We start from the raw sequence: 25,813 nt of genomic DNA, 5'->3' as shown, positions 1-25,813 counted from the left end.
GATTCCTTATCTGTAAAATGGCGATAATAGTGATATATAACTCAGAGGATTGGTGTGAGGATTAAATGAGATAATACATAAGAAACAGCACCTCACTAAACATGAGCTGGCAGTAAAAATAAGTCCCCACCAAGGGTATAGGGAATGTGTGTCATTCCCTGAGGTGAGGGGGTCAGGAGTACAGTGGGTAGGGTGTCTCTTCTGGGCTGAAAGGTGGCCAGCATGGTTGAGCTGCCAGAAGCTGGGCCTGAGCCCCAGCATAGGGAGTGAGAGCTGCCCCCTCAATCCTCCTTTCAGCCATCAGAGGTAGTTTCTGGAAGGGTGGTGAGATTTTCTAGTGCTACAGAGGTTGGGGTCCCAGATGGACTCCACTGGGCCAACAGATGAGAAATCTGGGTCTGTGCAGAAAGCATCCTCTTGCCTCATTCATCCCATCAGGACATTAAAGACCCTGGGTTCTTATCCCAGCTCTGCCACTTACTGGCTACATAACTGTGGCTTCTTCACCTCTCTGGGCCTGCTTTCTCAGCTAGGTGGTTCTTACTCAGAGTCTTTCGTGCAATTGCAATCAGATAGTAGCTGGGCTGGACTCATCTTGAAGGCGTGCCCACTCACAAATCTGGCAGTTTCTGCTGGCATTTGAGTAGAACCTCATCTGGGCTGTTGGCTGGAGTACCCTACACATGGCCTCTGCGTGTGGCCTGAGCTTCCTCACAACATGGCGCTGGGCTTTAAGAATGAGTGACCCAAGAGAGCAAGGTGAAGGTACGTGGCATGTGTATGGCCTAGCTTTGGATGTCACACAGTATCCCTTCTGCTGTACTCTGTTGGTCAAGGTAGTCACAAAGGTCCACCCAGTTTCAAGGAGAGGGAACATAAACCTCATCACTCTGTAGGAAGAGTGTCAACACCACATTGTAAGAAGACCATGTGGGGCTTCCCTGGTGGCGCAGTGGTTGAGAATCTGCCTGCTGATGCAGGGGACACGAGTTCGAGTCCTGGTCTGGGAAGATCCCACATGCCGCAGAGCAGCTGGGCCCCTGAGCCACAATTACTGAGCCTGCGCGTCTGGAGCCTGTGCTCCGCAACAAGAGAGGCCGCGATAGTGAGAGGCCCGCGCACCGTGATGAAGAGTGGCCCCCGCTTGCCACAACTAGAGAAAGCCCTCGCACAGAAACAAAGACCCAACACAGCCATAAATAAATAAATAAATAAATTTAAAAAAAAAAAAACCATGTGGCATGGAAAATATTGTGGTAGCTACCTAAAAATGCAGTCTACCACACCTTCCTGGGGTGCTCATGAGGATAATTGAGACAGTGATGTAAAGTACTTCACCCATGCCTGGCACCTGGTGAATGCTCAGCTATAGCTGGTTTTGGTTTTTATTGAAGTGGCCCCTTCACTTTCCACCTCTGCCACAGAACCACGTAGACCATCACCCACAGAGGGGCTGTGTAGTCACATGGCCACAGAAGACCACTGACAAGGGCATACACAGACACGTGGATGAATCCGAACAGTTGGGACACGCGTCGTGTCTCTCATAGTCCCACCTCCAGGGGCACACGGTCCAACCTAAGTAGGGCAGTGGCCCTGTGGCAGGAAGGACCTGAGGCTCCTTAAGCCCTTGATCTCTCCTTCCCGTTCTCAAAGCACATTCCCCAGAATTCTGGGGCCCACCCGGAGCAGCCAGTCCCAAGGGAGTCCTGTGGCTTGGACACTGTCCTTGCAGCTGCCTGAGGCCTGGGAACTCTATGGAGCCTTGAGAAGGCCCCGCCTCCTAGAAGGGAGGGTCTGTAAGGGACAGGCCATGACGTGGGAAGGGATGGATGATGGGAAGAAGAGGGAAGGGGTCTCAGACAAGAGCAGATGGAGAGACTGAGGCCCCAAGAGGGGAAGTGTCTTGCTCAAGGTCACATCACCAGTAAGTGGTAGAGCCAGGACTTGAGCCCAAGCTGTCTGGCTCACAGCCTGCCCTTTTAATTGCTATACCCAGAAGTCCCTCTTTTGGAACTTTCATTTCATTGATGAACCTGAGGACCTGAGGAGGGCAGCAGCCATCAGCAAAATGGATAGCACATTAGGTTGGGAACATTCAGTACTAACTTAATGCCCGTGGACATTGGTGAGGTCAGGAGCTCAGACAGTCCATCTGGGCCGTTAGCCAGGGCTCAGTTCCCAGGGAAGAGGATCCTCCGTGATCCCAGCATTGCCTGTGGACAGCATTTTGTTTTCTACCAAATCCGTCCTGGGTCAGGAGAACATGTTTGCCTCACTGTCTCAGTACAGATGAGGCTGGAGAAGCAATTCTGGCAACCAGGGCACCAGGGAGGCAGGGGAGCCTGAGGGGAGGTGGAGAGGGGCTCTCTTCAGGGCAGGTGGTGGTTTTAAGAGCATGGGACCTGGAGGCAGCCACCTGGGCTCCACCCCTTACCAATTAGGTGACTCCCTGAGCCTCAGTTTCCTTGTTTGTAAAATGGGGGAATAACAATATCAAAGCCCTTGACGTAGGGCTCCTGTGGGGATTAAAGGAGCCAGGGCTTGGAAAGCAATGGTGGGGTGCTTTCACACCTGAAAAGTGTTCAATTTGCATTAGTGATGGTGAGGATTCTAAGATTATGGCGTTCCCAGTGTTCTGATTTGGGCAGCTTTGGGGCCCAGACACTCTTCTGGCAAATATGTTAGAGCTGTGCACTTGTGAAAGGCTGGAGACCCCTCCCCATCCTGCAGGAGCCTGATGAGACCTGCTGCCCCTGAACCTGCATTGTACTTATTTCTTTTTCAACTCTTGTCTTCCCACATAGACTGTGGTGCCCAGCAGGGCACAGACTTCTTTTCTTACCTTTAAGTCCCCGGCACAGTGCTTGGTACCTGGAAGGTACTCAATAAATATTTGTTAAGCTAATCAACAAATGAATAAAATAAAAACTCAATTAACTTCTCACCCATTGGACCATGTGTCTGTGTATCCATTTATGTTCATTTATCATTGATTCATCATTCTGTTCTTCCATCCGTTTATTTATTCATCCATCATCAATCCACCCTTTCATTTATTCAGCCATTACTCATTAGCCATCCATTTGTCCATCCATATGTCCTTTTTCATCACTGGTCCCCCAGCTGGTCCAGCACAAGTGGCCCCAAGTGGGCAAGAGGTCTTGCAGGTGGTCTTGGTGGGGCTCAGGGTGGGAGTGAGTCTAGAGGTAGGCAAGCAAGTTGTTAGGCTTCCCTCAGAGATGGGGAAGTTGTCAGCTGACTAGGTGGGGGTCAGGAGGATTGGTGTTCCCCAGGGCTGGCAGGGGGTGCCCAGCTGGCTCCTGGAGTGGGGTGGTGGCCTTGCGGAGCAGAGCCCTTTCCTATCCCTGCCTCTTGCCTTTCCCTGACTGAGGAGGGGGAGGGGAGCTGTTTGGTGAGGAGGGAGGTACATGGGGTGTGGTGGGGTTTGGGGTATGAAGAGGAGGGCTCGATGGGCCTTTACCAACTACCTTATACACTTACAAAAACTATTCTGAGCCAGATTCACTTGAAACAACTGCCGATACCCAAAAGGAAAAGAAATCAGTGTCTGAAATGGGAGCTCAGAGGAACAACAACAGAACCAGACCTGCCCAGGGGTGTCTCCAGCCTCCACGCCAGCTGACCTCCCCCTGAGGGGCTCTGATACCTGTGGTGTTGTGGGGGTGACCCCTGGACACCCTGATTCAGCAGCTGTGCATTCCTGTTCCTTCTCTCAGCTTCCTTTCATTTCCCTACTCTGACCAGCCCCTGTGTTGCCACGGCAATGGGCTTGGATCTAATTAGCTATCATTAATGAAGCAGCGGCAGCAAGCAAAGCCTTCAGCACCAGGCCCCGCCCCTTTCTCCAGGGCAGGGGCCTCTGGTGAACTCTGCCTTCTGGGCACCCACATGCCTCTGAATCTCCTGACCTTGGGACTTTGTTCAAACCCTGCCTCCTCCAGGAAGCCCTCCCTGGATACCCATCCCCTCCAGTCCCCCAGGCAGAGGCGACTCCCTCTGCTGAACCCTATGTGTTGTCTGGGAGCTCCTGGGTGCCGGCCAGAATGGATTCATCTCTGCAGGGCCTGGTCCCGCTGGAGTGAGTGAGGGAATGAGTGTACCTCACTAACAAGCCCAAGCTGTGCACTGCCTCCCAACAATTTAGAGGAAATAAGGCCCAGGTCATATAGCTGGAGAGAGGGTCAGATAGGGGAGGAGGTGTTCTGAGAGAAAGCCAAATGTGGGTTAAGTAGCTGTAGTATCAAGCGATGGGCCTGGGGTGAGGCCTTCAGACCACAGGCCCTTGTGCTAGTGTGGGATTATCTTTGGGACCTGGCCATTTGGACTGGTGTCCATCCTCCTTGCTCATATCATCACTCAGTCAACTGGTCTGGCTGTTCCAAACCCTCTGCTAATGTGATGAGCCCAAGAGGAGGAGGAAGAGGAGCAGGTCCCACCCCCAGGGAAGTCCACAATCCATCCCATTCGGAGGGTGAGAGGTGGGGGTCTCACTGGATTCCTCGGTACAAACCAGAGGCAGAAGAGGGCTTGGGGCCCTCCTGGAAGACCCTCACTTCCGCATCTGTGGGGCAGAAGGGGCTGGGCAAGTACCCGCTTTGGGAATGTGGTGGCCAGGCAGGCTCTTGGCCTTGAAGGCTCTGTGCTGCACGTACACAGATTGCTGGGCTCCATCCCAGTAGGGTGGTGTCAGGGAAGCTGAGAATGCGCGTTTCTAACACGGTTCCCACGAGTTCCACGGGGACGCACTTTGAGAACCACTGCTGTAGAGGGACCAGGAAGCAAGTTCGCGCAGAATACACACTCTTGCCTGCATTCATTCTTTCTCAGCAGACTGGCTCTAGAGTTACTCTGGGCGGGGCCCTCATGTGACCCAGGAGAGACCAGTGGGTTCACCAATTGTTCTCTCATTATGCAGCACAAACTTAGGGAGCACCCGTCTGGTGTCGGGCTCCGCCCCCCAATGCAGGCTCTGGGAGCATCCCCCCCTCCCCCACCCCCTTCTGTGTAGTGCTCACTGCTCTGGGAGCCCCTGCCAGGTGCAGGTCACACCGGTTTTCTCTTGCTACTCTCTTGGAATTCCCTGTGCCTGTTTTCATTGTTGGCTACTTGCGGATTGTCTGTTGGGGAGTTAAAATTTTAGTGTTGGTTATTTGGGACTCTCTGAAGATGCCAGTGCTGGCCAGGGGTGTGGGGTGTGGACTCACCTTGGTTGAGGGCTGAACAGGGGGATGGGGTGGGCAGTGGGGCAGAACAGGATAAGAGGCTGCAAGGGCCAGTAGGAAGGGCTGATCCTGTGTCATGGGATGCCAGGGAAGTTTCATGAGCAGGGACCTGCATGGGCTGGTTTGCCTTTCGGTGGTGACTGCTTGGTGTGTGGGGAGAAGGGAGGAGGAAGAGTTATTGGAGTTATTGTCATTAGCCGGCATCTATGTGCAGAGTCCTATGGTTTGCAAAAGGGACGTGGACCCTGCCCTCAGGGAACCTACTGTCCCCTGGGAAGAGATGAGCATCAATCTAGCAATTGCTCAGATGTATAATTACAAACTATGATACCTGGTTAAGAAAAACTGAGGCTCTTTGAAAGCATGAGCAGGTGCACCTGACCTAATCTGAGGATCAGGGAGGGCTTCCCTGAGGTGACATTTGCACTAAGATTAGTCTTAAAGAAAAAGAAAAAACACTTGTAGGAGAGGGAAAAGACATGGGCCAAGGACCTGGGGCAGGAGAGAGCCTGGTCTGTTTCTAGGAGTTAGAACAGAAGTGGCAGGGGAGGGGGATATCAAGCAAGGTGGAGCTGGGACTGGCTTGTTGATGAGTTCGGAAGGTCTCCACTGCACAGAAAACCCTGGGGGAAGCAGGTTTGGGGGAGGGTGTCAGTTGGGGGTTTGGTGAGTGTGGGAGCCCTCAGTACACTAGGGGAGTATGAGTTCCCGGGTCAGCTTCAGGGTGCATCAGAGTCCCTTGGTGAGGGTAGAAGCTGGTGCAAAACTAAGCTCACCCTGCCCCCTTCATGATTAAGTGAGTCTGGAATAGGTTCGGGCATCACCTGGGATTTGAGGAACAGGTCCTGAGGACCCCGCCAGGAGACATCCTGGAGCACAGTTTGGTGGTGGTGTGGGGCGGGGGGTGTAAATGCCTGAGCCCCTCCACGTGGCGGGGGGTAGTGGGATGGGGTGGAGAGGGATAGGACTTGAACCCTCTGGGACTGTCTCAAGCACAGGACACAGGTCAGCTGGTTGGGGTGGGAGTAGGGATGACTCATGGTGGGCCCCTTTCCCTGGTAGCCCCCCCTCCATGGTCCGAGTGCTCTGCCCCTGGACAGGAGGACAGCAGCAATTCCCAGGGATGTGTATGTGTGCACATCCCTAAATTTGTGTGCCTATTTTTGCCTGGTTATAGTTGTGTGAACACGGAAGCACATGCCACTGTGTGCAGCCCTGGGTCGGTTTCTTGTGTGTAAGGGTTCAGGTCTGTATGGAACTATATTGTTGTGTGTGCCCTTGGCTCTGACCCAGGCGTGTTTCCTAATCGAGCACCGAGGGCAGGTATCCATGTATGTGGGCCTGTTCTGTGTAGGTATTTGCATGCCACTGCGTGTGCCTCCGTGCGTACAGGTGTGGACAAAAAGTGCGTGTTTTCGAGTGTACTGGCCTTTGTCCACGGATCTGCGCGGACTCGTGTCCTCAGAGGGAGGTGGGTCCAAGAGCTGACACCGCTGTGTGGCGGAGCGGCGGGGTCGAGGTCGGTCGCCTTTTGCGTGTTGCGGGAGATGGGGCCGCGTGAAGGTGGGGGTGGCCCGGGAGCGGGCGACTCCCCCCCTCCTCCGCGCCGCCAGCGGCGCCGCGCGCGGGGCTCGCCGGGCGCACTCGAGCGGAGGAGGCAACAGCGCCGCCGCGGGCCCGGCCGCCGCCATCAGATCGACGCTGGAACTGACACCGCGCGACCGCCGCTGCGGCCCGGCTGAGCCCCCGGAGGGAGCGTCGGTGGGAGGGAGGGGGCCCGTAGACCCCCGCCGCCCCGGCGCCCCTGCCCCGGCGGCAGGCCGGCCGTATGCTACAGATGGTGAAGACGCTGGCCCAGTTCACCATCGCGCTGGAAGACATGCGCGATCTGGGCCCAGCCGCCGCCTCCGGGGAGCCCGCCGGGGGGAGCAGCAGCGCTGACCCTGCTGAGCCCGGGGAGGCCCAGGTACGGGGAGGGGGAGGGGCAGCGAGGGACCAGGGCCAAGGCCTAGAGCTCAGGTGACCCTGGACTGGGGGAGGCACCGGCAGATGCTGGGGCTCAGGGCCGGAAACTTGGATCCGGCACACCAGCCGCCTGGCACACCAGCCGCCTGGCACACCAGCCGCCTGGCCATGGGGCTGGGGGCTCAGTGACCAGTGACGGGGGCAGGGAGATTGAAGGTTTGTGAGGAGCCCTGGCAGGGGTGGTGTGGCTGGCAGGACGCTGAGGTTTGGTGCCAGCAGAATGCAAACTTGGGATGGCAGAAGGGCTGGCCAGCTCAGTGGGAGTGGGAGGACTGCACCCTGAGACCCAGCCTTGGCAAGGCCTAGTGGCACTAAGCACGCGATATAGGTCTGCGTGGAGGCAGAGGCTGTCACCAGGGGTAGGTATCCTGGGCCCATAGGCTCAGGGAGAGGTTTTTTCCAGCCTCCATCTCAGGCCTGAGGCAATCCCCAGATGAATGTATGTGCTGGGGGGTAGGAGGTAGTCAATTTTGCGCCACCCCCCCCCTTTGCCATCCTAACCCTGCCACTGGGCTCGCTGGGCGTGGGTGGTGTCATGCTGGGGTGGCAGTGGTGGTGTCCCCATTCCTGGCTCGGTGGTGTGTTCCCCTGCGGGGGAGGGGGAGGCTTCCACAGGCTGTCTCTATGCCTTTGTGTGTCTCTCTGGAGCTGGACTCTGATTGTTCCACTCTCCTGGGCTCCAGTGAGGACTGGGGTTTTGTCCTCCTCCCTGTGCTGTATTGTGTGTATCTCTCTCCACTGCCTCAAGTCTCTGGACTGAAGGACCTGGTTCTCAGCCAGGTGACTTGGCTGCATTTTTTTTCTCTTTGCGGGGTGTCTGGCCTTTACGGCTTCTCTCTGTGTACACGTATCTCTGCCCTCACGCCGTGTATATAGGAGTCTCGGGCTTTGGGTCATGATGTCCCAATTATACTTGTAGGAGAGGCCCCCCTCTGTCTTCCTGCTGTATCCCTTTGGCCCCATATCCCCCTCCCCCTTCAGCGCCCCATGCAGCGAAGGTCTGCAGATGGGGCTGTCTAGGGGTGAGAGGCTCTGGGGGAGGCTGGGCCGCCCGGGCTGTCCCGCCCAGAACAGGTGGGCCTCCTGACCTGGTTGACAGCTGCATTGCCTGCCTCCCGCTTGCTCTGGCCCCCAGCCCCACCCCCACTCACGCTCACACCCGTGTCTGGGCACGTGCGGAAGGGGCGCTGGATGCAGTCACAAGGAGATGGCCTTGTTTTCCATACCTCTACCTGACAGCTGAGTGACAACCCACTGGGCTTTCAAGCAGGGAGGAGGCTGGGAAAGGCAGCTGTTGCAGCGTCAGCCTCCCTTCATGAGTTACCCCAGCCCCGGGCCATGAGGCCCAGCACCAGCCCTGCCTCCCCTAGGAGGCCTCCCTGCCCATGACCCTCACTGCTGGGCCTGGCAGGGCTGGGCTGGGGAAGTGGGGCGGGGGGTGGTGGCTGTACCACCCAGGGCTGAGCCTGGTGCTACCGTCAGGGGGCTCCCTGTCGAGCAGGGAGACGGATGTCGATAAACAGCCTCGCCGAGGCAGAGAAAGAATGGACCTGAAAGACCTGGTGTGTGGAGAGAGCTGCCCCACTCCCCAGCTCCTTGCTTTCCCAGCACTAGTAGGGAGGTATTATTTGTTCCATTTCATAGAGGAGAATGTGGAAGCCCAGATGGTTAGGTGACCACCCAAGGTGACACAGCTGGTAAGGGCCAGGCTGAGGACCCTGTGGCCCACGGCTGGCTGGTCAGAGTGCGAACTCCGGATTCTTGGGCCCGAAGGCTCAGCTTGAGGTGGCTGAAGAGACTCTGGTCCCTGCTCTGCCAGTCACTGGCTGTGTGACCTCAGACAAGTCAGGTCACTTCTCTGACTTGACTTCCTCACCTGTGAAGTGGAGATGACAAGCCCTGTCATAGAGCTAGGAGTGTGAGGCTGAAATGAGGCCATATCTGTGAAGTGCTGAGGTGTCCCTGCAGGAGATGGGGCATCTGGGCCTTTCCTTGGGAGGCCCTTCTGGCCCCTGATGCTCTCCCAAGCTCTCCATCCTAGGGTGGGCCTAACTGGTGCTGCCTCCTACTGGAAGCTGCCCCAGTTTTTTAAAGGCCTCAGAAGCACCGAGGATAGATGGTCTGGCTGTAGCTGGGGCTCTGAGGCAGGGTTCAGTGCCTTCTCACCCATCGGAGCACAGGGCTGGGGGGTGGGGCAAGGCAGCCTCTTCCCCTCCCCCAAGGGGGTGTCATTCACACCCCCACCCCTGAGTTCCTAGCAGAGGAGACCACTTTTCTAAGTATGCCTCATTGTAGTACAGGCTTGGGGACAGGCATGACCCCTGAGTCCCCGGGTCAGAGGGGGGGGGGGACCTAAGGTGTCCACGAGCAGAGGGATGAGCAGTGGCTGGATCAGGTAGGCTGGACCGTCCTGGCACTTGGGCACACTCAGCAGACATAGACCCTGGGCACAGTAGTGACCAGGGCAGCTCCACTGGTTGAGTCCCTACCCTGAGGGGCTCCCAAGGGTGGGGACTAGAAGGATGCCACAGACATGGACAACCCACCATGGCATTGCCACATGCAAAGAGTATCCACGCAGACTAGCAGGCCTTGATGGCTGGAGCCCAGACTCCAGCTGAGGCCAAGCTGAGGACTGGGAGGGAGAGTGGAGAGGGAAGAATAAGCCCCAGAGATCTGGGCCCTGGGGAGTTAGGGACCTTGCTCAGGACCACTCCAGGGCTTGGTGGAGACCTAGAGTAGAGTCCTTGCCTGGGAAGGGAATCTGTTGGAGGTGCGCCACCTGGGAAGGCTTCCTGGAGGAGGAGTGGGCCAGAGGCATAGAAACTGGTGGCAAGGGGCAGTAGGTAAGCTGAGTCCCAGGGGGTGGAACACAGAGAGGGCATCCTTAGACTGACTTCCAGCAAAACCTTCCCACAGAATACGGGCTGCCCTGTCAGGGATATGCACCTTGTCCCTGGGTGTGTGGGTGCAGAGTCTGGGTGACCCCTTAGGGACTCCATAATGCAGATCTTCAGAGCCTCAGGATGGAGGTGTTGGTGCCTAGATCTCCTTTTCCTCATCCTTAAAATGGGAAGAATAATCACATATACCTCACAGAGTGGTCAGAAGGATAAAATAATGCACAATGCTTAGAATAGTGCCTGGTGTGGAGTAAGGCTCAGTTAGCCTCTTTTACTGAGTGAACTGGGATCCAGCCTTGTCTGAGAGTGGCTGAGCCCTGCCCCTACCTTGCTGCATGACATTCAGCACTGACTTTACCTCTCTGGGCCACCTTTTCTTCATACGTAGCAGGAGGTGACATTTTTGACTTTCTGGAATGGTGTGAAGCCCAAGGTAGGGACTGACCCCACAGTGCTGAGCCTGAAGGTGGGGTTTTCAGAGTTGGCAGCTGGAGTGGGGGGTGGCCTGGAGGCATTGACTTTCACAAATGTGAGAAGTTATTGATTTTTTTTGAGTCCTTTTCAGGAGCCCAACAGGGGAGCCAAGAAGTAAACAGGAGATCTCCAGATCTGCCAGTAGCCGTGGGGATGGGAGTAGAGGGGCAAGGGTTGAGGGGCACAGTCCGGGGAGGCAGGCATTTGAGTTGCAGGAGGAGGCACTCCCTGCAGGGGGAGCACATGAGCACAGACCTGCAGAGTGGGGGTCCAGGGTGCTTTGCGGGGAGGACAGGCCTTGAAGACCTGGGAGAGGGCGTGGATGGGCTCTCTGGGCCCGTGTGACTGCAGGTGGTGGGTGTGAGAGGAACAAGGCACTGCTCATCCTCTGCCTTCTGTCCCCCCAGGACATGCGGAAGCATGTGACCATGACCCTGCTGGACACAGAGCAGTCGTATGTGGAGTCACTGCGCACCCTGATGCAGGTGAGGCTTGAGGCTGGCCTGGCCTGGGTCCCTGAGAGCAACCATTCTGAGTCTAGGTGGCTGTCAGACATGTGGGAACAAACCCATTTTGTGGACAGGGGACTGAAGTTAGAGAGGTATGACCCTGGGGCATCCCATTCCTCCATGGGAGGAGGCCTCCTCCAGGGCAGGAGAGAATGCGGGAGGGGCCTTAATGCTGGTGTGACCGGGGCACCCCAGGGCAGATGCTCCCTCCTCCTACCGTCCTTCCACCTCCCTTGGCAGCCCTGAGTCTGAGCTTGGATCTGTGAATCCCCTCTGGTTCCCCACCCCCCGCCTTCACTTTATTCATTGACTGGAAAAATATTGGTTGAATGGAATTAAATGTTAGCACCTGCTTTGTGCCAGGCCCTGTTCCAGGTGCAGGAAACACAGGGATGAATAAGAGATAAGCCTCTGCCACAGGAGCTGACAGTCCTGCTGGGGACATAGTTGAGTATATGGGCTCTCAAGGCATCAGGGGGCCCTGGGGAGGTGTGGGGTCAGGGAATTTTCCCTGGAGGAGGTGCTGGCTTCCTCCTACCCTGCCTTCTCAGCAGCAGGAACAGCATGTGCAAAGTCGAATAAGGAGAGGCCTGGCACTTTCAGGGGTCCATGTGGCCGGCACAGAGCACAAAGGGTCAGTCCTGTGGTGACACTGAGGGAGCCAGCAGAGCTCACGTGGTGGGGTCCCTCGATACCAGGAGGAGGGTTTGGACTCTACCAAGCGCCCTGGAGACTACTGAGAGGCTTTGAGCAGGGGTGATGTGTAGCCTCCCTCATGCTTTACAAAATCTGTCTGACTGCTGGGAAGAGGGGTAGCAGAAGAGGAGGCCAAGGCCACTGAGGTCAGGCAAGGGAGGAGAAGTCACGACCAGGCCAGAGGCTGCAGGGAGGGAGAGTTGGGGACAGACATTTAGGAAGTGGACTGGTCGGGCCAGGCATGGTGACTGGTTGGCTGTGTGGGGCAAGGTGGGGAAGCCTGGGATGATGCCTGGGCTCTGGCCTGGGCGATGAAGGCACTAGAGGAGTGCTACCTAGAACAGGTGGGGCGAGAGGGTGAGTTCAGGTTCAGATGCGTGGGTCTGGGAAAGCCCATGATCTGGGACGCACTTGTGGGTCTGGGGCCCAGGATAGAAAGCGTGGGTCTGAGCTGAAGTGGGGCCTGGCAATCACAGTTGAGGACAGGTTTGTTCAAGCCACCTGGGCAGAGCAAGAGCAAAGGGTGGAAGGGAGAGCCCTGGAAACATTCAGAGTATTCATTCATTCATTCACTGCACAAATCCGCAACAAGCACCTTCTGCGTAGCAGGCAGTGTTCTCTGTGGGGTTCAGCAGTGAGCATGAGTGGTAAGGTCCTGTCTCCTGGAGCTCACAGTCTGTGGCAGAGACTGACAGTAACCAGGCAGACCATGCGTGAGGACAAATGGTGATGCAAAAGTGCACGGAGAGTATACTTAGTGTATTTTTCAACCTTAAAAAGGAAGGAAATTCTGACACATGCTACAAGTTCTTTGACATTATGCTAAGTGAACTAAGCCAGTCACAAAAGGACAAATACTGAATGATTCCACTTATATGGGGTACCTAGAATGGCCAAATTCATAAAGACGGAAAGGAGAATGGGGTTGCCAGTGGCGGGGGAAAGGAGAAATGGGGAGTTGGTGTTTAATGGGTACAGAGTTTCAGTTGGGGAAGCTGAAAAAAAGTTGTGGAGATAAATGGTGGTGATGGTTCCATAACATGAATTTTCTTTCTTTCTTTCTTTCCTTCCTTCCTTCTTTCTTTCCTTCTTTCTTTTTCTTTCTCTCTCTCTTTCCTGTGTTGGGTCTTCGTTACTGCACGCGGGCTTTCTCTAGTTGCGGCGAGCAGGGGCTACTCTTCGTTGCAGTGCTCAGGCTTCTCATTGTGGTGGCTTTTCTTGTTGCGGAGCACGGGCTCTAGGCACACGGGCTTCAGTAGTTGTGGCACATGGGCTTAGTTGCTCTGTGGCATGTGGGATCTTCCTGGGCCAGGGCTCGAACCCGTGTGCCCTGCATTGGCAGGCGGATTCTTAACCACTGCACCACCAGGGAAATCGCGACATGAATGTACTTTAATGTGGGCATACTGAACTGTTCACTTAAAAATGATTAAAATGGCAAATTTTATGCTATATATATTTTACCACAAAAATAAATTGCTTTTATGTATATATATTTTTTAAATGCATAGAGAGATGAGAACACAGACTGGGGGTCTGCCCTGGTGTCGGGGGCCAGAGTGTTGGGTGTTTAGCTGAGACCTGAAGGGTGGGTAGGAGTTAAGTAGGGGGAGAGCCCGGAGGGAGTTGTTCCAGGCGGAGAGCACAACAGGAACAACAGCTGGGAGGCTGGAGGAAACCTAGAGTAGCTAGGGATGGGGAGGTGGCCAGTGTGGCTGCTGGGCAAGGAGCTGGCCTTCACTGTGAGCACAAGGAAGTCACAGGAGGGCCATAACTGGAATTCCATCTTTAAGAGGTGCCCCTGCCTGCCAGGCAGGAGTAGACATGCAGGGGTCTGAGGGGTCCTTTGTCGTCCCCTAGGTGGGAGTCAAAGGCATGGGAGTCAGACAGTCCAGGGATTGAGTCACTTGCCTCCCTTCTGGGTGATGCTAGCCTAATCACCTCACTCCTCTGAGCCTCCGTGTTTTTGTCTGCAAGATGTAACTAATCATCCCCTTCTCTCAGCGCGAAGATTAAAAGGTGATGGGGCTGGGCGTGCCTCTCTACCTCTGGGTCTCCAGGCTGCAGGGCTGCACACGTGGAGGCTTGCAGGGCCTGCGGGTGGAAGAGCTAAGGGAGGATGGTGCTGAGGACACCAGACTGAGAGTTGGGTGGGGAGGGGTGGAGGTGGGCCAAAACAGTGTCAGCTGAAGCCAGCTGTCACTCGAGGCAGCCCTGGTGTGTTGGAGGGACTGAGGTCCAGCCCAGGGGTGCGGAGCACAGCTCTGGAGCCAGGCCACCAGTGTTCAAACTTGGCACTACCTCTTGACCAGCCGTGTGACCTGGAACAAGTTACATATCCAGTCTCTACCTCTGTTTCCTTGTCTGTTGAGTGGGAATAATAATAGTACATGTCTCAGGTGCAGATTACGAGATGCGTGAATAATTTAGCATACTGCCTGGCAATTCTACCTGCATGCATGCATGTGTGTGTGAGTGTGTGTATGTAAAATCACCTTTAATCCTTGTATTAACCTTGTGAGGCAGATATTATAATGCTCTTCTTCATCTGAGGAAATGAAGGCTCAAAGAGGTTAGGAAACCTGCCCAGGGTCATCCATCTATTACGTGGTAACAGACTGTTAAGTCCGTTTGGGCTGCTGTAATAAAAATTCCCTAGACTGGGTGGCTTAAACAAATTGAAATTTATTTCTCATAGTTTTGGAGGCTGGGAAGTCCAAGATCAAAGTGCTGGCAGATTCATTGCTGGTGAGGACTGCCTTCCTGGTCTATGGAAGGCTGTCTTTTCACTGTGTCTTCTTCCTTGGTGAAAGGGCTGAGGGAGCTCTCTGGAGCCTCTTTTAAAGGGCGCAAATCCCATTCACAAGAGCTTGACCGTCATGACCGACTTACCTCCCAAAGGCCCCACCTCCAAATAACCACCACATCAGGGATTAGGTTTCAACATATGAATTTTGGGGGGACACATTCAGACCGTAGCAAGTAGTACTAAGAGCTGACATTTATTGAGTGCTTAATATGTGTGTGTTATATAAGTTAATTCATATAAACCTCACTATAAACCCCCATTTTACAGATGATAAAACTAAGCACAGAGAAGTAAGGCAACTTGCTCAGGTTCACAGAGCTAGGAAGTGCCATAGCCTGGGTTGAATCCCTGTCAGTCTCACTCTACAGTGCTCCCTAAGCATGGGTGATATTCAAACAGATTGAACTCTACAGCCCGGGTGTTCCCTTCGTAGTGACCACTGCCACCCAAATTGATTGGTATTGTTCCTGCAGGCCAGGAGTTTAAAATGAAGAAAGAAATTAAATACCAAGGTTAATAGCCGGAAAGAGGTGGGATTTGAACCCAGGTCCTAAAGCTGCACCCATTCCTCAGTGTCACCCTCAACCTTGGAGTCTTTCTTCAACTCCCAATTCCTAGCTAACAACCCCTCTTTCCCTGACCAACTCCCTGTCTTATTTCCCACTGCACTTACTACCTTCTGATATACTGTGTGATAATTTATGGTGCTTATTTTCCACCTCCTTCCGCTAAATTGTCAACTGCACAAGCACAGGGACTTTTGTCTGCCCACAGATGCAGCCTGTGCTTAGAAGGCGGGACACACAATAGTTGCTCAGCGAGTATGTGGTGAGTGAACGCAGGTGCTGGCTCCTAGCAGGTTCTGCATCAGGTTCCCAGTCACTGTTTATTCTTTCCTTCCACTGTGTGCAGGCTTCTTTGTGAGGCGCTGGGACCTGGAAGTGAGCGGTTTAGCTCCTGCTCCCTGGGCAACAGACCTTGGCGCAGATCCGGCCCTGGTTCAGACTAGCCTAGGAGCTGTGAGAGGGAGGCCGCCTGTCTCCTCACCAACCTTTTCAGAATCCCAAACCAGGCGAGAGGATTCTGTTGAGCTTTACTTTCTCAAGCTTGTTTTACAACAAGCTAGGTTTTTAAAATGTTTGATATAAATTTTATTGCAGTATTCCATATACTTTTTCAAACAGCCTTGTTTCTTTGGCTTGTAGTTACAATTTAGGCCAGTAGAGGGCGACATCTAAATGAGACAGCAGCCACTGAGCAGGGCTATTCATGCTCAGGAAACACCACTAAATGCAGATTTGAGGTGAAAAATGGGAGTTTTAGTCACTGATTGACCAGAAGATCTGAAAACTGTGAAAACAGTGTTAAGATAGTGTCAAATAAGCCTTCAGTAACTTTCCATATGCCCCCCCATACCCCTCCCTGCTTTATTTTCCCCACAGCAATTAACACCTTTTAATTTACCACAGGACTTCCACATGTAGTTGATTCTAAGACACATTCTTCACATTTTACCATCTCTGAAATCCAGGTTCATTCTATAATTGATGGCCTATAATAACTTAATTGGCAGCAGATTTTTTAAGATATATAAGATTAATGATGCATCTAAAATGGATAACTAATAAGAATCTGCTGTATAAAAAAATTAAATTAAAAAAAAAAGTCAGTTACATAGGACCATGTGTTGTCTGAGTTCATTTATATGAACCACCCAGAAAAGGCAAATCCATAGAGAAAGTAGATTAGTGGTTGCCAAGGGCTGGAAGGGTTGTAGGGAGTGGGGAGTGAGTGACTGTTAATGGGCATGGGATTTGTTTTGGGAAGATAATGAAAATGTTCTAAAATTGATTGTGGTGATAGTTGCATAACTGCGAACATACTAAAAACCATTGCATTGTATATTCTAAAAGAGTGACTTGTGTGGAATGTGAATTATAGTTCAATAAAATTGTTTTTCAAAAAAATGGATTAATGATGCATCTTAAATTTGATGAAATGTGGGTTTATTTATTTATTTATTTTATTTGTGTGTTTCATCTGACTAGATTGTATGCTCTATCAGGGCAGGGATTTTGATCTTTCTTGTTCACTGCTGTCTCCCAGTTCTTAGAACAGTGCCTGGCACATAGTAAGTGCTCAAAAAAATAATTGCTGAATTAGGGTGTGGGGTCTCCCAGGAGCCCAGTCTTCATGCTTTCCTCACTCCAAGCTCTGTTCATTCACGCATCCGACAGATCTTTCCCAAGACCCCTCACCCCCATCCTGTGCCAGGCCCTGGGCGGCAGAGTGAGGGGCGTGGGAATAGATCTTCCCATCTCCCTCCCAGAGCTCCGAGTCTAATGAGGGAGATCCGGGAGGCAGGGCCACTGAGCTGCAGGCCCAGTTGATTTTGTGTGTACCTATGCTGGTGGGTTGGGGTGCCATCTCTTTGAGGGAACCTGTACTGACCCTGTGGGTCCCCCAGGGCTATATGCAGCCACTGAAGCAGCCAGAGAACTCCTTGCTATGTGACCCGTCGCTGGTGGATGAGATTTTTGACCAGATCCCAGAGCTCCTGGCGCACCATGAGCAGTTCCTGGAGCAGGTGCGGCACTGCGTGCAGACCTGGCATGCCCAGCAGAAGGTGGGAGACCTGCTTGTCCAGTCGGTGAGTGGCCCTGCTGTCCACTGCTATAGCCCCCACAAGCTCTGGCCTCTCCTCGGAGGGGCTGGGTGCTGCCATGGACCCCTCCACCCCTTCTGGAGACTGACTCTGATCCCTGATCCAACCCCAGAACTTGACCAGACACTGGTAGTGACCCCAGATCCTGGATTGACCTGAACCTGGACACTGCCCATCCCTAGAGCTTCGCTGGACTCTGGCATGGATCCCAACCCCAACCAGACACTGACCCTGACCTTGGACCCAATCCCAGTTGCTGGCACTGACCTGACCCTACTCCTGACCCTGAGCTGCCACTGACCGTGACCCAGACCTCAAATGGATGCTCTTACTGACCTCAACCCCTACCTTAACCTGAATGTAAACAATTGCCCTGATCCTGACCCTGGACTTGGGCTTGATGTTGACACTGGCCTAGTCTTGACTAGCTCTTTTCTCTATCAGACATTTTAATAATAATGGCTATTTGGCACTTATTATGTGCTAGGCATTCTAAATATATTGTACATATCAACAACACTAAGGAGAAAGGTATGATTATTCCCAAGTTTAAAGTTGATGACTCTGGGAATTCCCTGGCGGTCCAGTGGTTAGGACTCTGTGCTTTCACTGCCTAGGGCCTGGGTTTGATCCCTGGTCGGGGAAGTAAGATCCTGCAAGCTGTGCGGGGCATGGCCAAAAAAAACCCACAAAAAGCAAACAAACAAAAAATAAAGTTTATGACTCTGCCATGTAGAGAGAGAAAAAGTAACCTGATCAAAGTCAGTTAGTAAGTGGTGGAGGATTCACCCCCAAGAAACCTGGTTCCAGCACCCACGCTCTACCCTACACTGTCCGCCCTTTCACCACCTCCAAGACTTCCGCCTGTGAGCTTTTCAAGATCCTACAATAGTGATTGGGACCTTAGGAAAGGTATTGGCTTCAGAGTTCAAAAAGGACTGCAAAAGCAAAACTAATGAACGTTCAACTAAATGTTTGTAAAACATAACAAGCCATTTTCTTTAATTGTTAAATTTAGTATTCATTTACATGAATTTAATTCCATTTGAAAAAATTTCAGTTACATTTTGTTATTTTGCCAGAATTCCCAAAAAGGCATGATGATGGATGAGAAATCCTAGTGAAACACAAACTAAAGGCTTACTCAGAGCCAAATAATTCAAAAGTGAAATTGTAAAACTCCTTCCAAAAAATTCTACTAGCAAAAAAACACCTTATCTATTTTTATGGGATGTGGGTGTGTTTGCATGTGTTTGTGATGTTGTGGGGTGGACCTTGGGCCTAAGAAGGTCCCTGCTGACCTGCAAATCGATGTGATGAGAACCTTGGCCCGGTGGTGGTGGGACCCCAGCTTGAATGCTGACGTCTCCAGTCCATCACAACCCTCACTGTCACTGGGTTCATCCCCCTGCCTGGACCTTGATGCTGACCAAGGACAGCAGTGGAAGCCTATGCTGACGGAGGGGTCAGCATAGGGTGCCCTGTCCCAGGATCGGGGGAGGGGTGGTTTGAGGGGCTGTCTTCCTCCCCGAGCTGCTTCAGTCTCTGCCCTGCAGTACATCTGGGGTGGGGGGACAAGTGGCCTCTATAACCTAGAAACATGGATTTGGAGGCCCAGGGGGGGCCAGAGACATCACCACAGGTCACCTGGTCCATCCATGGTGCAGCTGAGACAGGAACTGGGGTATCAGAACTTCCAACCAGGGCTTCTGACCGAGAATATCCACATTTAGCCCAGCCATCAGCCAGCCAGCAGGTATTAGCCACCAGGCAGTGTGTGCCAGCCCTGAGCAGGGCTTTACTAGGAGGGATGGGAGCACCTGTCTCCTTGGAGAGGGAAGACTTGTCTTGGGGGATCAGGGAGACCAGAGGCCAGGTATAGTTCCAGGCAGAGCCCTTGTCAGGGCAGGGAGTACTTCCTGGAGGCGGCAGTACTGGAGCTCAGCCTTAGGGTGGGTGAGATTTGGATGGCGGAAGGGCCTTCCTGGTGGAGGGAATTACATGAGCAAAAGCCAGACAGCAGGAAAGAGCCTGTGTCACTCAGAGGACAGTGAGGAGGGAGACCTGCCTGGTTGGACTTGGTGGGGTTGGAGACCAGGGGATGGCAAAGCCCAGTTGGAAGAGAGAGAACCTGGTCTGAGCACACAGAACATGTCCAGGCACACATATGTACATGTGCATATGATCACACACAGATAAGAAACTGTGTGCACACGCTTAATCACACAGTCACACATATGACATGTACACATGAAACAGGAGCACATGCCCAATCCCTTAGAGACCATATCATTTCCAGATGGAGAGAAAAGACGTTGGCTCGCAAATTAGTGGAAACCAAGACAGGGTGAGGTGGGGTAGGGGACACCTTGAGGGTCCCCAACCTGCCTCTTCACCCACAGTTCTCCAAGGACGTCCTGGTCAACATCTACTCTGCCTATGTCGATAACTTTCTCAATGCAAAGGACGCCGTGCGTGTGGCTAAGGAGGCGAGGCCTGCCTTTCTCAAGTTCCTGGAGGTACTGGGGCTGGGCAGGGGGATGGAGGCCACCCTCCGTGGGCCAGCTTTGGGGGCCCCAGGAGCCCCCAGCCTGGGCACCAGAGCCCTACCCTGTGGGTCAGTGTCTGCCCTTGGGCTGAGCTGGAGGGGCTTGCTGGGGACCTGTCCCATGACATTTCCATCTTTGCATGTCATTCCTCACTTGGGTGCCCATCCACCCTGTTTTGGGTTTCAGCAAAGCATGCGTGAGAACAAGGAGAAGCAGGCACTGTCCGACCTCATGATCAAGCCCGTGCAGCGGATCCCACGCTATGAGCTTCTGGTGAAGGTGGGCATGGGGCTGGGTGGGCAGGTGGGCAAAGCCTGGAGGCATGTGGGGATGCAGGGGGCTCTGTGGCCCCGACTTGGTGGAGACACAAGGGTCAGGTAGGAAAGGAAGTCCTCTCTGGAGTCTACCCCCAGTCCCTCCTCTTCCAGCAGTCACTGTGGGGCCCCAGGGCCTGACAGGGGCAGCTAAGCAGAGGTCTGGTGCCCCTTCCCACCCCAGGACCTCCTAAAGCACACGCCTGAGGACCACCCGGACCACCCGCTCCTGCTGGATGCACAGCGCAACATCAAGCAGGTGGCTGAACGCATCAACAAGGGCGTGCGGAGTGCCGAGGAGGCAGAGCGGCATGCCCGTGTGCTGCAGGAGATCGAGGCCCACATCGAGGGCATGGAGGATGTGAGTGCCGCCCTGCACCGCTCCACCCATGCCTGGTTCCAACCTGGAACTGTGGCCATGTCCACGTCCACAGCAGTGTCTGCAGTGTGTTTGCATCCATCTCTGTCCACATCTGTGTCCTCTCCTGTGTCTGTTTCTGGCCACATATCCCGTGGCCTGACAACACAGCATCAAGAGGGTGGACAAGATGTTGCTTCCACTGGCCTGGCCCATGGAGCAGGGCCAAGGCGTCACCGGGGTCTGGGGAGGGGAGGGAGTCATAATGAGCCTTCAAGATGCCTTGTCCCTCCTGCCCGACAGCTCCAGGCCCCTCTGCGGCGGTTCCTGAGGCAGGAGATGGTCATTGAAGTGGTAAGAAGTGTCCCGTTATCTGCCCACCTGTCGCCACCTCCCTGCTTTCTTCACACTTCTGCTCACAGCTTCTGCCCACGGGCCTCCTGCTCTTCCACCCCAGCAGGAGCCCTGGGTCAGGTCCCAGCTCTGCCTCTGCCTCTGCCTCTGCCTCTGCCTCTGGGCATGCGGGGGAGCCCTCCCCCCTCCCTGGGCCTGGCTGTCCCCTTGGGCACGGTGGGCAGGAGGGTGGGCCTCTGGGCCTGAATCCTGCGTCGGGCCCCACAGAAGGCAGTCGGTGGCAAGAAGGACCGGTCCCTTTTCCTGTTCACGGACCTCATCCTTTGCACCACCCTGAAGCGGAAGTCAGGCTCCCTGCGGCGCAGCTCCATGAGCCTGTGAGTGGCCGGGATACGGCTGGGGAGCTCGGGCAGGGGAGAGCGGTTGTCCCTCCGTGGGCCCACTCCCCAGCCCTGGCCAGAGCACCCCCTTGGCTCCCCACAGGTACACGGCAGCCAGCGTCATTGACACGGCCAGCAAGTACAAGCTGCTGTGGAAGCTGCCTCTGGAAGACGCAGACATCATCAAAGGTGGGGCTGGCTCAGGCCTGCCCGGGGTTCTGGGCTTTGGGGGTCTTCCTCTGAGAAGCCTGCCTGGGGGGTTTGAGCTGTGGTCAGGTTGGCTGGCTATCTGCTTTTCTGCTTTCTGGCCTCACTTTCCCATCCTGTCCAAGGGGGCTGGCGTGCGGGATCCGGTTTGTGCCCTGCAGAGCCGGACCAGGGCCTGTCCGTGCAGACCACCTTCTGACTGGGCAGGGGCCTGCCACGGGCTAGCAGGTGGACTAGGCTGCGGTGGTGCAGGGAGCGCAGACAAACCCGTAGCCTTGATTCAGTGCATAAGCGCGTTTAGGCACCTCATAGTAGATGATGGCGCACTGTTCTGGGCCACCAGTTTTGTGCCTGGGGAACAGACTCAAGTCAGTCCAGTCAAAAGGCTAGTTGGAATGATCCTTTTGTTTGGGGTGGAGACTGTTGGGAGCTGAGGCAGCAGCTTCAAAGAACCCCCCTCCTCCCCCACTCTCCTCTGTGCCGGTTCTCCTCACTGCTGTCAGCTTTCTCTGCCTCCTCGTAACTCCTGTGATCCCTCATGGCCTTTTCTGCATCGCGGCCTTTCTCCCTCAGCTCTCAGCCCCAGCTGCTCCAGGATGCTCAGTTCACCTTCCTGAGTGGGGTGGTGGTTCTGGGATGGTGGTGAGGGCACCTCTGGACCGGCAGGCAGGTCAGGCCCAGACTCTGTCCCTGAGCTCTCTTGAGGTGGCCCTCGGGGTGAGGGAGAGACTCACTCAGCCCCTAGGTGAACCCAGGCCTGCCCCACACGGGCCCCTGTGTAGGAAGACAAGCTGATTATTGGTCCGGTTCATCTCTTCTCACTAGAGAACAGGCCGGTGGAGAAAATGACTACCTTTAGGTTAGGTGTCCACACCTGGTCCAGTCAGCTGTGGCCAGAGAGGGGCAGGGTCATAGGGAAGAAAGCGTGGCTGCCCAGGTGGGGGAGGGTTCTGGGGGAACAGTTTCCCCTCAGAAGGAGCAGGAGATATCCTCAGCCCTGGCTTGTCTAGTACCCTCCACTGCCGTCTACTCAGCCCATTGGTGGGCCACTGGTCCAGGGCATTCGCCCCCAGCCAGGCCTGTAGGGCCAGCTACTTGGTAGTGGTCAGGTACGGGATAGGACCAGAGAATCTAGGTCGTCAGCTCATTGCTCCCTCCTTTGTGGGGGAATTGAGTCCCCGGTCAGCAAATTTGACTGCCGGAGGCTCTGCCTGCCCAGCTGACTCCCCTCTGGGAGGCTGTACCACCCAGCACTCCAGCGTCAGCTGGAGCCTGCATAACCTGCAGGGCCGTCTGCTGTTTATCCTTTGTGCTCTTCCAGGGAGTTCTCCAAGGGACCGACACCCTGTGCCAGGTGGCTGTGAATCAGGCCCAGTCCCCTGCTCTTGGGCCTGGAGGTTCTGTCCAAGCTGCCCATTAACTTTGGGGTTAATGTTAACCTGAGGTCTTGTGGTTTACAAGCTGTCAGTTAGTCAGGCTGTTCCCTGCACCCAACTGCAAGTTGTGAGGGGAAGGGAGGAGTGTCTGTCCAAGCCTGACCTTGTCTGTGTCTGGATCTGCCCATGGCCTTCTTCTGTCCCCACTAGGGGCATCCCAAGCCGCCAATCGAGAGAACATCCAGAAAGCTATCAGCCGCCTGGACGAGGACCTGACCACCCTGGGCCAGATGAGCAAGCTCTCTGAGAGCCTCGGTTTCCCCCACCAGGTCTGCCCCTTCTGCCTGAGATTCCCTAACCCAGTCTGAAGGAGAAATAACAGCCTTGTCATTTGCCTGAGGGAGAGGACATCCCTGTCAGTTACCTGAGGGGGAAAATACAGCCTCACCCCATCTGAAGGAAGTCATGTGTTCCAGGCCTAAAGGTGGAGACACAGCTCCATCCCCAGCTGAGGGAGGAGGGAGGGCCCATCATGTCTATGGGAGGGATCCAGGCTACCTTGTGGTCTCAGGGGGTAAAGAGAGTCCCATTTTCTGTCTGAGGGAAAAGGCAGATCCCCAGTCCCATCCCCAGGTCAGGATCAGGCTGTGGGGAGAAGTGAGGCCCTGAGGCCTGGGCCCCCATCCTTGCAGAGCCTGGACGATGCACTGCGGGACCTCTCAGCTGCCATGCACCGGGACTTGTCGGAGAAGCAGGCGCTGTGCTATGCGCTTTCCTTCCCTCCTACCAAGCTGGAGCTGTGCACCACGAGGCCCGAGGGCACCGACTCCTTCATCTTTGAGTTCCCCCACCCTGACGCCCGCCTTGGCTTCGAGCAGGCCTTTGATGAGGCCAAGAGGAAACTGGGTAAGCCAGGGCCCGGGCCAGTGCCCTCCTCCCAGAACCTCCAGGCAGTGGGCAGCACCTTGCAGCTGTCTGTGACATCAGGAGCCAGAAATCCCGAGACTGCCAAGTCCTGTGTTCCAGTCCCTGCTGGTGGGAGGGTGGACTTAGACTTCTGCAGAGAAATATAGGACTTACCCAGGGCCTCCTTGGCAGGGATTCTGTGGATAGGGTCAGCTTAGGGCAGGGGCCCTATCGTGGGAGTAGATGGCCAGGACCTCCCCCCCAGCCCCATACACACACATACACACACCACATATACACACACACACACACACACACACACACACATACTGAGCAGGCCTGGATCAGGGAAAGCTGTTGATTGGGGTCCATAGAAAATCCTTAGAGACCTCTGGGTCTACCCCTTTCATTGTACAGATGGGAAAATTGAGGCCAAGGACAAGTAGGACATAACCCACAGCCACCTCATTCTCCCTGGAGAGACCCTGAGAGGCAGGAGAGGAAGGGAGACGGGCAAGGTCAGGACCAGGGTGAGGTGGGTGCTAAGTAATGTCTGTCTGTCCATCTCCTCTACAGCCTCCAGCAAAAGCTGTCTAGACCCTGAGTTCCTGAAGGCCATTCCCATCATGAAAACCCGCAGCGGCATGCAGGTGTGTGTATGCACCTGGGTAGGTGGGGGCATGTAGTCTAAGCCAGCATGTGTTTGTGTGTTTTTGTTCTGTGTACAGCATCATGTACATGTCTTGAACATTGGAATGGCTCCCTATGTCTTTGTACAGCTCTCTGCACAAGCACATGGACAGTGCATATGTGTCGCATGTATATGGGTACATTCGTGCATGTATGTATCTGTGCATGTGAACAGAACTATACCATTGATGTGAAAGTGTCTAATTTATGTGCTTGTATACGTCTGCATACATATGGACAAAAGTTCCCATTTTTCGCATTTGTTACACACATACATGTATGTGTGATCATATTTGGAGTAGATATATGTGTACACACATATATGAATATATGATACCTATATCACAGAGGGATGTGTGCATTTGATGTGTAAAGAGTGTCATGTGTGCTGTATGTGTGCGCGTGTATGCATAGTGTGTGTTGAGGATCCATACGCACCCACGAGGGCCTGGAGAGCAGAGTGGAGTTGGCAGCAATTCCTCCATTCATCTTCCCCTATCCTTTGGCGCTTTCTGCAGTTCTCATGCGCAGCCCCGACCCTGAGCAGCTGCCCCGAGCCCACGCCCGAGGTGTGGGTGTGCAACAGCGATGGCTACGTGGGCCAGGTGTGCCTGCTGAGCCTGCGCGCGGAGCCTGATGTGGAGGCCTGCATCGCCGTCTGCTCCGCCCGCATCCTCTGCATCGGGGCGGTGCCAGGCCTGCAGCGCCGGTGCCACAGGTGAGGCGCGGGCCACGGCCGGGGCCTGGGGACAGAGTCCCCACCCCCAACACACACTGAGGCCCTTCTGAAGTGGTGTGGGCGTGTCCTGTGAATGTGGGCGGGGCCTGGAGGGTGTGCCGGCGAGTGCGGCAGAACCTGGCTACTAGCGGCTCTCGTTTGTCCCCACACTTCGTCTCTCAGGGAGCAGACTGCATCTCTGAGGAACCCCCCAGAGACGGCACCCGAGCCCACCGGGCCAGAACTGGACGTCGAGGCAGCAGACGAGGAAGCGGCGACGCTGGCCGAGCCGGGGCCCCAGCCCTGCCTGCACATTTCCATTGCGGGCTCGGGCCTGGAGATGGCACCAGGCACCCCCGAGGGTGACCCCCGCCCGGAGTTGGTGCCCTTTGACAGTGACTCTGACGATGAGTCTTCGCCCAGCCCCTCAGGGACCCTGCAGAGCCAGGCCAGCCGGTCCACCATCTCCTCTAGCTTTGGCAGTGAGTATCCAGCTGGGACTGTCAGGCAGGGTGGACTGCCCAGAGCAGGGGGCAGCCCAGCTGTTACTGATGGGTGAGTAGGGATGGGCATAGGCAAAGGCATGGAATCAAGCCTCAGGATGTTAGCACAGAGAGCACTGGAGGCAGCGGCT

The 25,813-nt window shown here is 54.7% G+C and overlaps 1 protein-coding gene across 2 annotated transcripts in view; it reads left to right on the top strand.

The window, feature by feature from the left end:
- The window catches only part of ARHGEF17 (Rho guanine nucleotide exchange factor 17), a 58,034-nt gene that overhangs the window by 26,790 nt on the left and 5,431 nt on the right, over positions 1-25,813 (top strand). The window contains exons 2-14 of one of the 2 annotated variants that reach the window (XM_068554760.1): positions 11,056-11,133; positions 17,130-17,312; positions 19,730-19,846; positions 20,063-20,155; positions 20,375-20,551; positions 20,852-20,902; positions 21,170-21,279; positions 21,386-21,471; positions 23,076-23,194; positions 23,558-23,771; positions 24,348-24,421; positions 24,980-25,179; positions 25,363-25,661. In XM_068554760.1, coding sequence (XP_068410861.1) covers positions 11,056-11,133; positions 17,130-17,312; positions 19,730-19,846; positions 20,063-20,155; positions 20,375-20,551; positions 20,852-20,902; positions 21,170-21,279; positions 21,386-21,471; positions 23,076-23,194; positions 23,558-23,771; positions 24,348-24,421; positions 24,980-25,179; positions 25,363-25,661 — 1,801 coding nt within the window. The remainder of the gene's footprint in view (positions 1-11,055; positions 11,134-17,129; positions 17,313-19,729; positions 19,847-20,062; positions 20,156-20,374; positions 20,552-20,851; positions 20,903-21,169; positions 21,280-21,385; positions 21,472-23,075; positions 23,195-23,557; positions 23,772-24,347; positions 24,422-24,979; positions 25,180-25,362; positions 25,662-25,813) is intronic. The other variant, XM_068554761.1, reaches the window with a different exon arrangement.

The sequence above is a fragment of the Eschrichtius robustus genome, chromosome 11 (genome assembly GCF_028021215.1).
Source record: "Eschrichtius robustus isolate mEscRob2 chromosome 11, mEscRob2.pri, whole genome shotgun sequence".
NCBI classification, from domain to species: domain Eukaryota; kingdom Metazoa; phylum Chordata; class Mammalia; order Artiodactyla; family Eschrichtiidae; genus Eschrichtius; species Eschrichtius robustus.
This window is presented reverse-complemented; position numbering and strand designations above follow the sequence as displayed.